Source organism: Camelina sativa, chromosome 8 (genome assembly GCF_030686135.1).
Source record: "Camelina sativa cultivar CO46 ecotype springtype chromosome 8, ASM3068613v1".
Lineage (NCBI taxonomy): Eukaryota > Viridiplantae > Streptophyta > Magnoliopsida > Brassicales > Brassicaceae > Camelina > Camelina sativa.
The window spans coordinates 7,676,355-7,688,752 of record NC_141887.1 but is presented as its reverse complement, the minus strand read 5'-3'; the positions used below and the strand labels follow the sequence as shown (position 1 = coordinate 7,688,752).

The window sequence follows — 12,398 nt, the reverse complement described above, 5'->3', positions numbered from 1 at the left end:
GCATTGATAATGCTTGGAGATATTATAGTTAAAAAAATTTAACGTGGAAGAATATCATTTGATTATTATAGTGGTTTGTACTTTGTACTATTGTTATTGATATATCACAATCTGAATTTAAACTTGTATAATACATATGTTATTGATATAAAAAAAATGTCATTTACGATATTGAATCTGTGAATAAGAAAGATGTAAATCGATGAAATATATTTCCAACAATTGAATGCACATCGACTTTATACAAAAGAACTTCTTAACTGTATCCTCAAAAAATTAGAAAACCTCTTTGATGATCTCTACCACACATAAAAACTTTTCTGGTCTCTCTATTTAGTTATAATCAAAATGCAAAAAATAAATAAATAATTAAACTAAATAGAGACCAAGATTTAATTGAAAAAAGGATCATTAAAGGATGAGATATGTGAGGACCAAAGCCACCAACATGAGGACATATGCTATGCCTTGGTCTATCGCTGTTCCTGCAATATTTTGTTCGAAACAAAAATTAATCTTCCGAAAGAAATATTATAGTCACACATCTAACAAATTTTAAGAAACCTTATTTAAATGTTAGTTTCACATTAGTCATGATCATCATATAAACCTCATTGGTTTGCATTTAACAATTGATTACGAAAGAATATGTTATAAACTACTCACCGTCGCTTGTTGGAGCCGGAGCAGGAGCCGCGGATTGAGCATGTGTCATTGGCAACAAAATGGTGAAAACTATCCATACGATTGTCGAAACGACGAAGAAAAGCCTCGAGAACGACATTTCAGTTTTTTTTGTTTCCTCCCTCAATATATATCTTCAGTTCTTAACTTCTTTTGTTAAGGTTCTTCCCTCTCTTTAACTCCCTGATTTGTGGGAGAAGGATTTTAGAGAGGGAAGAACAAGGGAGAGAGGAAAATGCAAGAAAAAAAAAAAAAACTAGGCAGAGCGATAGAAGAGGTAATGAGAATTATGAGAGTTTCTTTTGGGATTTTATTGAAAAATTATTCTTTCCTTTGTCGACGACCCGCATCTCTAGGAACAACTCATTTTTGCCTCACAATTATTGATGCTTTTAGAAACGGGAAATGAAACTTGTGAATGTGATTGAATTCATCTCGTACTCACAAATTGTGGTTGGTCCACAAGAAAGATTAAGCTGTTTTCCAGCTTTTTATGTCCAGCTTGGTCACATGCAATAATATTCTCGCTATTATTGCCGTTAATCTATAATTTGTCGTTTCATCTTTGTTTTTGTGGTAGTGTATGCTTATTTTAGGATTTCTACAAGTTTTATGGTCTTTCACCAATTTTTTTCATAATAACTTATTTATTTTCTATTTTATTTTAATGAAAAAAATTGGTGAAAGACTACCACATCTATTTCTTTAATTGGTTAAAAATTGGTGAAAAAATTTCTTTAATTACTGATCCAACCAGTTTAATTCGGGTTATCCACCCGTTACCCATTAAAATCGGATCTAAATTTTATATTTTAATTTTCTTTCTCTCGATTCTTTCTTTCTTCTCCGGTGAACCAAAAAAAAATTGAACAATCTCTCCTTTCTTCTCTGGTCAAAATCCCATATGTTTTCTCACAATCTTAATTAAATCTGATCTATTTCTCTATTTTCTTCTCTCTTTCAAAGGTAAATCTCTAAAATCTCATCTGAAATTAGGGTTTGTAAACTATGATTTAAGTTCAAAATTAGAGTCAAAATCTCTAAAAATTCTGTGTTTCTTTTGTTAATCCCACCTATATCAATACCACCCAAAACGAGAAACAATATAAATTGTCAGAAAAGGAGAAAGAACAATCCTCCCGAATGAAATTTTGGTTGGTTTATGTGTAGGAGCGGAACAGAGACCTTTGTGTTTTGGTACAAATAAGTTTTCTTGTACAACAATTGATACAACTATGGGTACAATACAACTAGTCATCACGAGGTGGCTGGTGAAGAAGATGAAGCAGCAACTAGAGAAGAAGCTGATGAAGCTTCAACAAATGCAGTAGCAGGAAATTATGAGGTGGCTAGTGAAAAAGATGAAACAGAAACAGGGGAAGAAACTGATGAGATGGAAACTGAAAATATAAGCGGTGGATAAACGTTGGTGAAGCTGAAGACTTGTACTAAGAAAATGAAGAACATGCATACCTTCAAAATACCTTAAGAGTCTGTTTACAAAGGAAAAGAGGGGAAATAAGAAAGGTGAACCTGCAAAGTAAATCATAGTTGTGTGTGCATGATATATTACTGTTGGTATTTTTTGTAATGGATTAATGTTGGTACTTCTTTTGGTTGACGTTAGTTTAGATGTTTGGATGCTATTTAGATGTTTTTGGTACTGAGATTTTTAGGTACAACTGAGATATTTTAGATACAACTGAGATATTTTAGGTACAACTAAGACCATTTAATAAAAATGAGTTACCGAAATTTATTTAAAACGTGTATTAAAATTGAATTTTGAATGGATTAAAAAAATTGTGTAAAAAATGAATTAAAATGAAATTACTAAATTAAATATGGATGAAAATGAATCTCATTTAACTCATTTACCCCATGTTTTAAATGGTAAGTGAAAAAAATAATAAAATGAATCTCATTTAACACATGTAATTGTACTTCAAACCTATAGTTGTACAAGCATGAACATAGTTGTACATTACTACTTTTATCTTATTACTAGTAGTACCTTATAATAAATTAAATTTTTATAGTGGTACTTTTCATATTAGGTAATTATAATACATTTTATACAATTTCAGAAGATATTATGTCTAAAATAACTGATTTACATGTTTTGACATAATTACTTGGATGAAAATAGCAAAGTGACCATCAAAGTATTAGGAATATTTGCTCTATGTAGGACCATCAAAGTGACCATAAAATTTACATGGTCAAAGTGACCATAATATTTGCTCTATAGTTGTTTTGTGTATGTTTGTATTCACTAACATATAAATAGATGTATTTAGTTGAATTTTAAATTGTAGTATTTATAAAGCTCATAGTTGTACCGTAGTTGTACCACGAGTATAAAAATTGTAGGTGTACCCTATAGTTGTACATGTTACAGTTAGTTGTACCGTAACTGCAGAAATCAATCTTACAACCAAAAACAGAGCAATCGAGTCTTATAACCAAATACAAAACAAAAACTGTTACGAACATCACTTACATAGAAACTAATCAAGGAAAACTGTTATGATATCATAACAAATACAAGTTTTTGCATTTGAAATCAACTCCTCCGCATTACTTGCACCATAGTCACCAATTTTACAAATTCCTGCAACTTTTCCAACTTCACAAGCTTCACCAACTCAATTTTGTTCACACCCTTGATTTTGTTCGTCATCTTTATCCAGCTCCATATGCACTACATTAAATTCAGTTTGATTCCATTATAGATAACACAAAAGATCATCATCATCAAAGATATATATTTAATCAGCCAATGCAGAATAAGTAACATGTTCAATAAGTGCTTTCATCAAAAGAGCGTGACGAACATCTTCTCTTGAAATTCATAGTACCAGTTCTTGCTTTTTTTCAGTTGTCCTAGTTGTACCAGTTAATATATGTTGTATCTATAACTGCAGAAACGAGAAAACCTAATTTCTATCTAGTTCGATTCAACCAATAGCTACATAAATTATAAACGTAATTTGACTATAATAGACTTGAACAAAAGAGAATTAACAAGATTTACCCAATAAGCAAAGGATCGAGCTTCAATGGAGCTTCAATGGTGGAAGTTTTGTCTTTTGTGGGTTGTGGGTCGAATGATTTTGAATTAGAAAAATAGATGACTTGTGATTGGTTAGTTTTTTGTTTTTGTTTTTTTAATATATCCATTTATCTCTAGTTTATTTAAATAATACAAAAATAAAAAGGGCAAAACTGAGAATTAGAATTATTATGAAAGTACAAAGGTATGTAGAATTAAAGTGGATAATATAGAAAATAATTTTTGAGATAGGAGCACACCAGAATTAAATCTTTTATTTAAATAATACAAAAATAAAAAGGGCAAAATTGAGAACTAGAATTATTGTGAAAGTACAGAGGTATGTAGAATTAAAATGGATAATAGAGAAATTTTTTTTTGAGATAGGGGCACACCAGAATTAAATCCCTATTATATATGGTTGTTTTGATAAATGAATCATCTCAAGTATTTCTTTTGTCAACACTAATATATAAAGATAAAAATCCAAATTATTACAAAAATACATTTTAAAATCCAAACATAACTTCATCTCTATTATGTTGAAGTTTAAATCTTCAAGATTATGAAACTTATGGAACTAAATTTTTGATGGAGCAAGTCCTCCTAAGTTCCATCTAAATGTTAAACACCGTTTTAAATTTAAAATTATCTAAATGTAGAGAAACGGAGCTAAAATTTTATATAACCCCCGTAAAATAAATATTCTACAATTTCCTCTCAATCTCCTCCAAAGTCTCAACCACTTTCACCATCTCCGGTCTCTTTGCCGGAACCCTAGCGGTACAACTTGTCCCTAACTGCAACATCTGAAGCAACTTTGCTTCAACGTTAGGAGTCTTCACAAGCTCTAAATCAAACACTTCACCTGTCCATTGTTTTGCAATAACTTCATTTACCCAAACCACCAGGTCTATCCCTTCCTTTGCATCATCCATACTTGATCTTCCGGTTAGAGTTTCCAGCATCAAGATTCCAAACCCGTAAACGTCTGATTCAGGCGTCGACCTCCTCGTGTCGGTTGCTTCTGGGGCACGGTACCGTCTGGCTGATGCATTAGCCCTCGTAACCGGGTTGGTTAACACAGCTAAACCGGTTTCTGATATACATCCATAATCTTCCGAATTCATGAAGACGTTAGAAGATTTGATGTTGCCATGTGCGAGCTTGTATGTGTGTATGTGAGCTAGTCCTTTTGCTACTCCAATCATGAATCTTAATCGTGTTTCCCAGTTCAATGGAACATGTCCCTCCTCGCCGTTCTTGCCTGCCGGAAAAGAAAAAGAAAAAAAACTTTCTTCAGATGCAAGAAACTAACATTGTCTAATAAGTTTTAAATTTGTTTGCGTTTATATTTACAAAACTATTTTGTATACTATTTGCGTTTGAGCATTTTAGAACTTACCATGAAGAAGATGAGAGAGACTGCCTTCAGAGTAATAATCATAGACCATAAGCTTCTCTTCCTTGGAACACACGTAAGCTCTCAAAGGAGCAACGTTCTCATGCCTAATGTTTCCAACGATCTCCATTTGATGTTTGAAATCTTTCCGCGACACCACTACGTCCTTTAATCGCTTAACCGCGATGACCTTAGAATCTTCTAAAACCGCTTTATACGTCATACCAAAAGTGCCCTTCCCTAGAAACTCTGCCGAGGCTATCAACAAGTCTTCCAAGTTAAAAGCTAGATTGCTTCCTTCAAAGAACATAACTCTGTTAATTTCGCTCTTATCCTCCATGTCTTCAATATTCTTCTCCTTTCCTAATTTAGAAACTTCTTTCTCACTTGGCATCTTTTGTGCTGCTGGTTTCAACTTCTCTGGTGTTGTTTCTGTCTCTTGCCTCCTCTGCCTTTTCACATAGCAAACGATTATCACAACCGCGATTAGGAAGAATATAACGAAGCAAAGGCTTATCGCTATCGCGAGAATCGCAGGTTTCGAGATATAGATCCCCTTTTTCTCTTTCTCTTTCTCTATAGGAGGGATCACCGGAGGAGGAGAGGCATTTTCGTAAACCAAGTTGTTGCCGGAAAAAGCCGAGTTCCCGAATCTTCTCAGAGACTTTGGGATTGATCCGGTGAGATTGTTGTTGGAAAAGTTGAGCCTGCGTAGGCCGGGGAGATTAAGATCCGGGATCTCACCGGAAAACGAGTTTTCAGCTAGGTTAAGCGAGTCGAGTCCGGTCAGGTTAGCAAATCCCGCGGGAACACTACCGTTAAACCGGTTACCGTAAAGGTCAAGAACGGTGAGATTCGTCCACGTGGGGTAATCGGACGGTAGTGGGCCGGAGAATCTGTTGTTGCTGAGACTAATTGCTTTGAGTTTCGTAAGCTGCGAGAAATCAACTGGGAACGGACCTCGTAGGCCGTTGGATCGGAGACTGAGGATCTGAAGCTCCGATAGACGGCTGATAGTTCCCGGAGGGATCACTCCTAGAAGACTCGCTCCGGGCAAGTGAAGGGCAGTGACACGTGTGCCGTCTTTGTCGCATGTGACGCCTGGCCATGTGGCGCATACAGGGGTGCTTGCGTTCCACGTTAGAGACCGTGGGTGAGTGATGTTGTTGAGGAAGTCGAGAAGGGCTTGTCTGTCGCCGGCGAGGTCACCGGTGACCGGAGAAAACAGAGCCGATGATGCAAAGAAGAGCAATAAAATAAAGTAAAAGATGGATAATCTTGTACTCATCTTCTTAATAATTTTCCTTAGTTATTGATTTCAACCCTTGTGACGAAAATTTTCTCTGTATATTTCTGCATTAAATAACTTATAGAAGTTAAAAATGAATCTTTTTTTAAAATCAATGATACTATTTGATGAGAAATGGAGTTTTTAAAGATGTTGCAAAAGAAACAAATAAATAAAAACATTCCTTTAGTTTTCCCAATATTTTGTTTTCCCATCATTATGCTTATAACTACTTTCATGGCTAAAATGACATTTGAATAGAAACATTCTAAAAGTTTAACTTATCAAATATATGACCCAAGCAGAATTCAGATGTACGTAAAAAAAAACTTACCGTTCAAATGTGGAATCTCATTGACTAACTGAAATTTCCGGTTTATTTAGTCTGAATTGAGAAAAGAGAATGTAAAAGATATATATGACTTATGACAATTTAGAAAGTAGAGAAGAGAGTAGAGAAGAGAAAAGAAGTTTGGTCTGCAAAACTATAGGCAATGGAAGCTAGTGATTATTGAAGAAAGCCATAAAAGAGAACTATGGTTTAGAAAAGTCAAACCGGTTATCGAGACACAATAATTGGTTAATTACATACCGGGAATACACAAACGCTAATAGACGTTTGCTTTGGTAACATTTCTGGCTCGAGGAGCTTCGTTGTTTCAGATTAAAAGATTCGGAAGTTGGTTTATTGAAAACACAATTAGTTGGGGCGTGATGGTGACAAAATATTGGTAATGATAGAGGATTGTTACAACTTATAAATCATTAAAGGCAATATGAGCTGTTAATTCATTTTCTTTAATTCACATAAACCCCCTCATATTTTTAAGTTTCTAACCTTTTCCCCAAATCTAATATGAAGCCTAAACAATATTGTACATACTTGCGTAGTTTGAGTTTTGCATGCATATTGCAATGCTTCACATTATATAAATTCATAAAGGTTTTCGAAGATAGAATTTTCGATTTGCATATATCAATTTTTCTAAAACTGCAAAAACAAAAGAAAAAAATAATCAACGTAACAACATATGTTTTGTGAGTTTGAATTCATTGTTCATCTTTTTAACTCTGTTTGTTCGTTTGGTTGTGATAGATGACAGCAGCGTTTTTGGCCGTTGAATTGAAACAACGTTTTAAAATGTTATACGTAGGTCATGCCGCGTCATGATGCAGGTCCTCTGACAACCAAACGAACAAACGTATTTGCGGTTGCTGTAGTCGCAGGTATGTGCGACCACGGAACAAACAAGCTCTTCAATTTTTTGATAAACCACTACGCTATGTCTTATTTAGTTTTAACCCTAGAATTGCAATGTTTTCCAAATTAAAATTAAGGGGAAACCAAAGTAGAAAACTTTCTAAGGTAAGGACCTTTTCGCTATATGAGCCAATATATATGAGTGTATTTAAAGTCTATACATGTACCGTACGCACATGCACCTGCACCTGCACGAAACATTTGTATATCTAGTGATTAATATAACATATTGATAAATTAAATCATATCTTTCGCAATGTAACTTCACATGATCTGCGAGCATCTTATAATCATTGACGTAAAGTTTTTGCTTGATTAATAGTTGTTGATGTATATCTTATTAAGATATGTTGTTTGTTTGTGCATATATTATTATTAGTTACATGTGCGGCCAAGTAACGATGACGAACCATAAAAAACGGAGAATTGTTTTTGCAGCTTATTATTTATCTTCATTACGAACTTAATAGTTTTTTTTTTCGGTCCCCAGTTGCTTAATACAGTCATCGCACTATTTAAATAAGCAAAAACTTATCTCAAAATACAACATTAAAATTTCAAACGTCGACGAGAAAGTGACAAGAGTTGCTACTAATGTACGCGATTGTAATAATCTTAGAGAAACTTCACCAACATTATTCATACAGGTAAAGTATATTTAGTAAGTTTGTTTACTCAATACAGTAAATTCACAAGTCACAATACAACACTTGAGTATTTACGGAAGCATTACATAATCTTGATTCCCGACTTGGAGTAAAATTTCGATGTAAACAAAATGTTTTTATTTTATTTTATTTTTGCTAAGTAAAAATAAAGTATAAATCCTTGTTTAGCAACTAAATTATAACAACATTCATAACTGATCAGAAACGCTCAGATATATTTCTAATGCGAAAAATTATAAGTTTTAAAATTTTAATTAATCAGTTCAAACATCAAAGTTACTTAGCAAAAAGAAAACATCAAAGCTGATTAATTAAAATTTTAAAACTTATAATTTTCGAAAGAGCATCTTCGAGGCTTACTCGAGGATACTACAAGGGCTTAAAGATGCAGAGGTCGAGCTCATGATGCCATACGCTCAACTTTTCTTACAATTCATTGAGCACGTATGAAAAGATGCCCAAAGGGCCTAGAGCGTGGTGAAAGCGGTGGTGGCAGGCTGGCAGCGATGGGAGATCTTGAAGACGCATGGGACAAAACACAAAGCAATTGTTCACGAACTTCACATTATGTGGCGAATGGTTTAATGTACTGTTTTCAATCAGAAGACGAACACCTCAAGGAAATTGCAGTTTGGACTCATGGAATGATCGGACAGCTCGTGATGTGAGCTCTTCATCCTCAAAGTGTCTTGAATTTGGTTTCTGTAAGTCTATGAGTGTGATGTGGATAGCGGATGTATATATATATATACCTTTTTGTTCATCTTTATATAAAAAGGATTCATGAGTGCGATTTTTGTTTAATAGTGCATCTTTCTGTTTCTCCTTTTTTCTTGTTCATATTGCCTCACAAACATAACCAAACTATCGCTTTTCTCATCTCATTCTTTGTTATCATCTCTGGAAATATAATATCCAGAATGATTCAGAGATTGATAAAAAAAATTACATATCCTGCAGACTACAATGCTGTGATTTGTTAGTGCAAGTGAAACAGAGCTGCAAGCAATCGAATACAACAAAGTCTTTTTGTTTGAATCAAACGTCAAAGCAGAGAATAAAACAAGAAATCATAAAGTTTAAATTGTTCTTTCAGTTGGAAAAAATAAAATAAAAGAGCCACAAGACACTTGCAACAAACAAAAAATGTCTCTCCCTCTCTCTTTAAAGAAACAGAACACTCTCTACATTATGCAAAAAAGTAAATACTTGATTAAAATCTCTAAACTTATGCTTGGGGTTTCCTTCAAGGACAACTCTTCTAATCCGGTTAGTTTTGTGATCCAGAAAATAAACAACCAACTCTTCAAACCTGATGGGTGCAAATACAATCTCTCCCATATCAGAAACGCCCAAGATTTCAAGGCGGCGATGGAGATTCCCAGTAACACCTGTATGAAAAGATAGGTGCTCTTTGAACCACTCTTGTTTCTTGGCGTCCTGTAAAACCCACAAATAGAAATCGTAGACAACTCCATTAGATTGAGTGACAAGAGCTACTTTCCCTCGGTAGTTTATCAAATTTGTTTCGTTCAATGATCCAAGGTTCTCAGGAATAAGGGAAGCAACTTCTAAACTTTCAGACCTCAAATCAAACCCCACCAAGAATGGCTTCTTCATGGCATAACTAGAGGAAGCACTGTAATATAAGATGCCGTCTATGCAAACAGAATCATATCCAGGATAGTGAGGAGGAATGCAACACTGGACCATTCTCCAGCTTTGAGCTCCTCCCAATGTGAGGACTTGATGTTCACAAAACCGAGTAACATTGGTCAAGCACAACACTTTGTATTGGGCATCGATTGGATCATATCCTAAAAAAGATCTGACGATCATTTCAGTGGATTTGACAGTGGGTAAGGTTATGGACTTGCCTGTGACGGGGTTAGTTACGACTTGTTCTTCACCATATAAGAAACAGATCAACCCACGGACATAACTAGGCTTGTTGTACCGTAGTTTCTTCAAGTGACACACCGTACTTGATAGAAACTCAGGTGGTTCCTCCACAACAGCAACAACTTTATTTACTAGGTCAGCAACACCAGGCCCTTGTCTAAACCGGCCATTCCGGGCATCCCTACGCAAAACCGGTCTCACGGGCTCACGCTCACATGAGCACAGTGGAGTAGAAACATGAGTTGATTTGGAGAAGAAGTACCAGTTTTCTTGATAACCCTTTATTTCGTTATTGAAAGCGAAGAGGAGGCGAGGCTGCTGGGAAGTCTGAAGCGAGTAGGATCTGATGAATTCTCGACCACCGATGATTGTTGCCCAAAACTTCGATACGCAAAGGAACCTAGCTACATATTTCGCAGGCAACCTCAAGAGGATCTCGAACAACACGTCCACCGGAATTGGATCCCGAGATTGCTTATTCTTCTTCGACATGCCAGCCAACTCCGCTTTTTTTTTTTTTTTTTCATTAATAAAATTTAACTTGTATCACAAAGATTTATTTTTTATATTTTTTAATTAATTAATGATATGAAATTGTAGATTTCAAGATTCATTAATTGAGAATTTAAACTTTGATGAATTACTATTGGTTAATAATTATAAAAAATACTTATTAAAAATAAAAATATATTTATGATTAAACATTGATTATTTTCTTAATTTTAGTGAAAATTTTAGAAAATCCTCTATTCTAATACAGCAAGAGTATTTATTAGAAAACAGCGTTTTTTTAAATTAAAAAAAAAAAAACATAGCATAGATATTGGGCCATAGTTGGATAAGATTAGGCTCATCGATTAGTTTAAAATATTAGAATGGTTTTTTTAGCATGTGGCTGAATATGAAAATGTAACCAGTTTCCAAGAAGCCATAGCCAAGAAAGATGAGTCACATTGAAGCCATAAAAGATAACTATGGTTTAGGAAAGTCAAATACACATTGATTGGTTAACTACAAACCGAGAATACATGCATAAAGTCTTATACTCGTTTAATTTGACCACATTTCTTTGTTCAAGGACAAGGAGCTTCATTGTTTCAGATGAAAGATTCGGAAGTTGGTTTATTATTAAAAACACAATTAGTTGGGGCGTGATGGTGACAAAATATTGGTAATGATAGAGGATCACATGGCATCTTAACCGACATTGGTAAAAACCTTAAAAAAAAAAAAGCTAAACATTTTGTTTGTGTGCCATCTAAATTATAAGTAGTGCGTTTATGGGAAGACACTTATGATACGTAATGCCAAAGCGTGTATCAGAATCTTATTGGGTTTTCTCGCCTGCTCCGCCACCGTTTTGAAAACACTTGCATCGATCACACGTCGAACTGCCCTGAAGATCGACTTAAAGCGACCCACTGATTTGGCCGATGATAGCTTCGTGAACATCTTCTTCAAAACGTCTTTGTGCTCCATCACTCTAATCAATCAAAAACCCTCTGCGTCTCTCGCCCTCTCTACTCAAAACCTACTAATCTGTATATTTTATATTTTAAAATAAAATTTTAATATGTTGTATTAGGTTATATAGGTGAAATTATTTCAACAATGTATATTCTACATCATGACTTGATGTCCTTATAAGACATAATTTTGTAAATTTGAATTTAAATATTTAAATTTTGACTCGTTACTCAGTAAATTTTTTAATTCAATAGATATTATATTTAAAGAATAATATTACTAAAGCTTGAATATAGATTGAACAATTTATATTTGTTTTTAAAAATTCAACTTATGGTATATCCAGAAATAAAACTATTTTTTAATTATAGTAAATAATATGATAATTTATTTATTTCACATAATAGACTCATATATAAAAATGAAAGGTGAAGTATAATGATAGTTAACAAATTAATATGTTAAGTTAGATATCAAAAGATTTTATTTGATGAATAATTTAATAAAAGAAATTAATATGGTAAGTTAGATGATATGATTCTTTATAATATTCTCTTTAAGATTTTCGGTATAACATATTTGTAACTAATAATCTATCATTAATGTATAACCTATTTGTAACCAACTTATTAAAATTATATAGTCTACAAAACAATGTTATGTACTTCCGT

The 12,398-nt window shown here is 33.8% G+C and overlaps 3 protein-coding genes and 2 long non-coding RNA genes across 5 annotated transcripts; 1 reads left to right on the top strand and 4 right to left on the bottom strand.

Moving 5' to 3' along the window:
• Positions 1-191: 191 nt before the first annotated feature.
• On the bottom strand, positions 192-1,055 carry LOC104706710 (arabinogalactan protein 41-like). The gene is made up of 2 exons (XM_019229174.2): positions 667-1,055; positions 192-485 (listed from the first exon to the last, which is right to left on the bottom strand). Exons 1-2 carry the CDS (start codon positions 782-784, stop codon positions 412-414), a joined length of 192 nt encoding a protein of 63 aa, XP_019084719.1. The 5' UTR covers positions 785-1,055; the 3' UTR covers positions 192-411.
• A 105-nt stretch (positions 1,056-1,160) lies between these two features.
• Positions 1,161-2,439, top strand: LOC147939787 (uncharacterized). Its single transcript, XR_015564291.1, has 2 exons — positions 1,161-1,650; positions 1,855-2,439. It is a non-coding gene; the product is annotated as an uncharacterized LOC147939787 (long non-coding RNA).
• Positions 2,440-3,067: 628 nt separating this feature from the next.
• Positions 3,068-3,819, bottom strand: LOC147939786 (uncharacterized). Its single transcript, XR_015563820.1, has 2 exons — positions 3,722-3,819; positions 3,068-3,388 (listed from the first exon to the last, which is right to left on the bottom strand). It is a non-coding gene; the product is annotated as an uncharacterized LOC147939786 (long non-coding RNA).
• Positions 3,820-4,189: 370 nt separating this feature from the next.
• On the bottom strand, positions 4,190-6,929 carry LOC104706708 (inactive leucine-rich repeat receptor-like serine/threonine-protein kinase At5g24100). The gene is made up of 3 exons (XM_087461423.1): positions 6,764-6,929; positions 5,145-6,494; positions 4,190-5,006 (listed from the first exon to the last, which is right to left on the bottom strand). Exons 2-3 carry the CDS (start codon positions 6,427-6,429, stop codon positions 4,447-4,449), a joined length of 1,845 nt encoding a protein of 614 aa, XP_087317549.1. The 5' UTR covers positions 6,430-6,494; positions 6,764-6,929; the 3' UTR covers positions 4,190-4,446.
• Positions 6,930-9,372: 2,443 nt separating this feature from the next.
• On the bottom strand, positions 9,373-10,776 carry LOC104706707 (F-box protein At1g47810-like). Its single transcript, XM_087461457.1, has 2 exons — positions 9,944-10,776; positions 9,373-9,798 (listed from the first exon to the last, which is right to left on the bottom strand). The coding sequence occupies exons 1-2, from the start codon at positions 10,750-10,752 to the stop codon at positions 9,543-9,545; spliced, it is 1,065 nt and encodes a 354-aa protein (XP_087317583.1). The 5' UTR covers positions 10,753-10,776; the 3' UTR covers positions 9,373-9,542.
• Between the last annotated feature and the right edge of the window lie 1,622 nt (positions 10,777-12,398).

What these genes read in the sequence shown, in the direction of transcription:
- LOC104706707 (XM_087461457.1), bottom strand. Translation starts at nt 10,752, where the DNA reads ATGTCGAAGAAGAATAAGCAATCTCGGGATCCAATTCCGGTGGACGTG. An exon ending in TTGGTGGGGTTTGATTTGAG is followed by an intron (nt 9,799 to 9,943) that starts GTCTGAAAGTTT and finishes TGGGTTTTACAG; the next exon opens with GACGCCAAGAAACAAGAGTG.
- LOC104706710 (XM_019229174.2), bottom strand. Translation starts at nt 784, where the DNA reads ATGTCGTTCTCGAGGCTTTTCTTCGTCGTTTCGACAATCGTATGGATA. An exon ending in TCCGGCTCCAACAAGCGACG is followed by an intron (nt 486 to 666) that starts GTGAGTAGTTTA and finishes AAAATATTGCAG; the next exon opens with GAACAGCGATAGACCAAGGC.
- LOC104706708 (XM_087461423.1), bottom strand. Translation starts at nt 6,429, where the DNA reads ATGAGTACAAGATTATCCATCTTTTACTTTATTTTATTGCTCTTCTTT. An exon ending in TCTCTCTCATCTTCTTCATG is followed by an intron (nt 5,007 to 5,144) that starts GTAAGTTCTAAA and finishes CTTTTCCGGCAG; the next exon opens with GCAAGAACGGCGAGGAGGGA.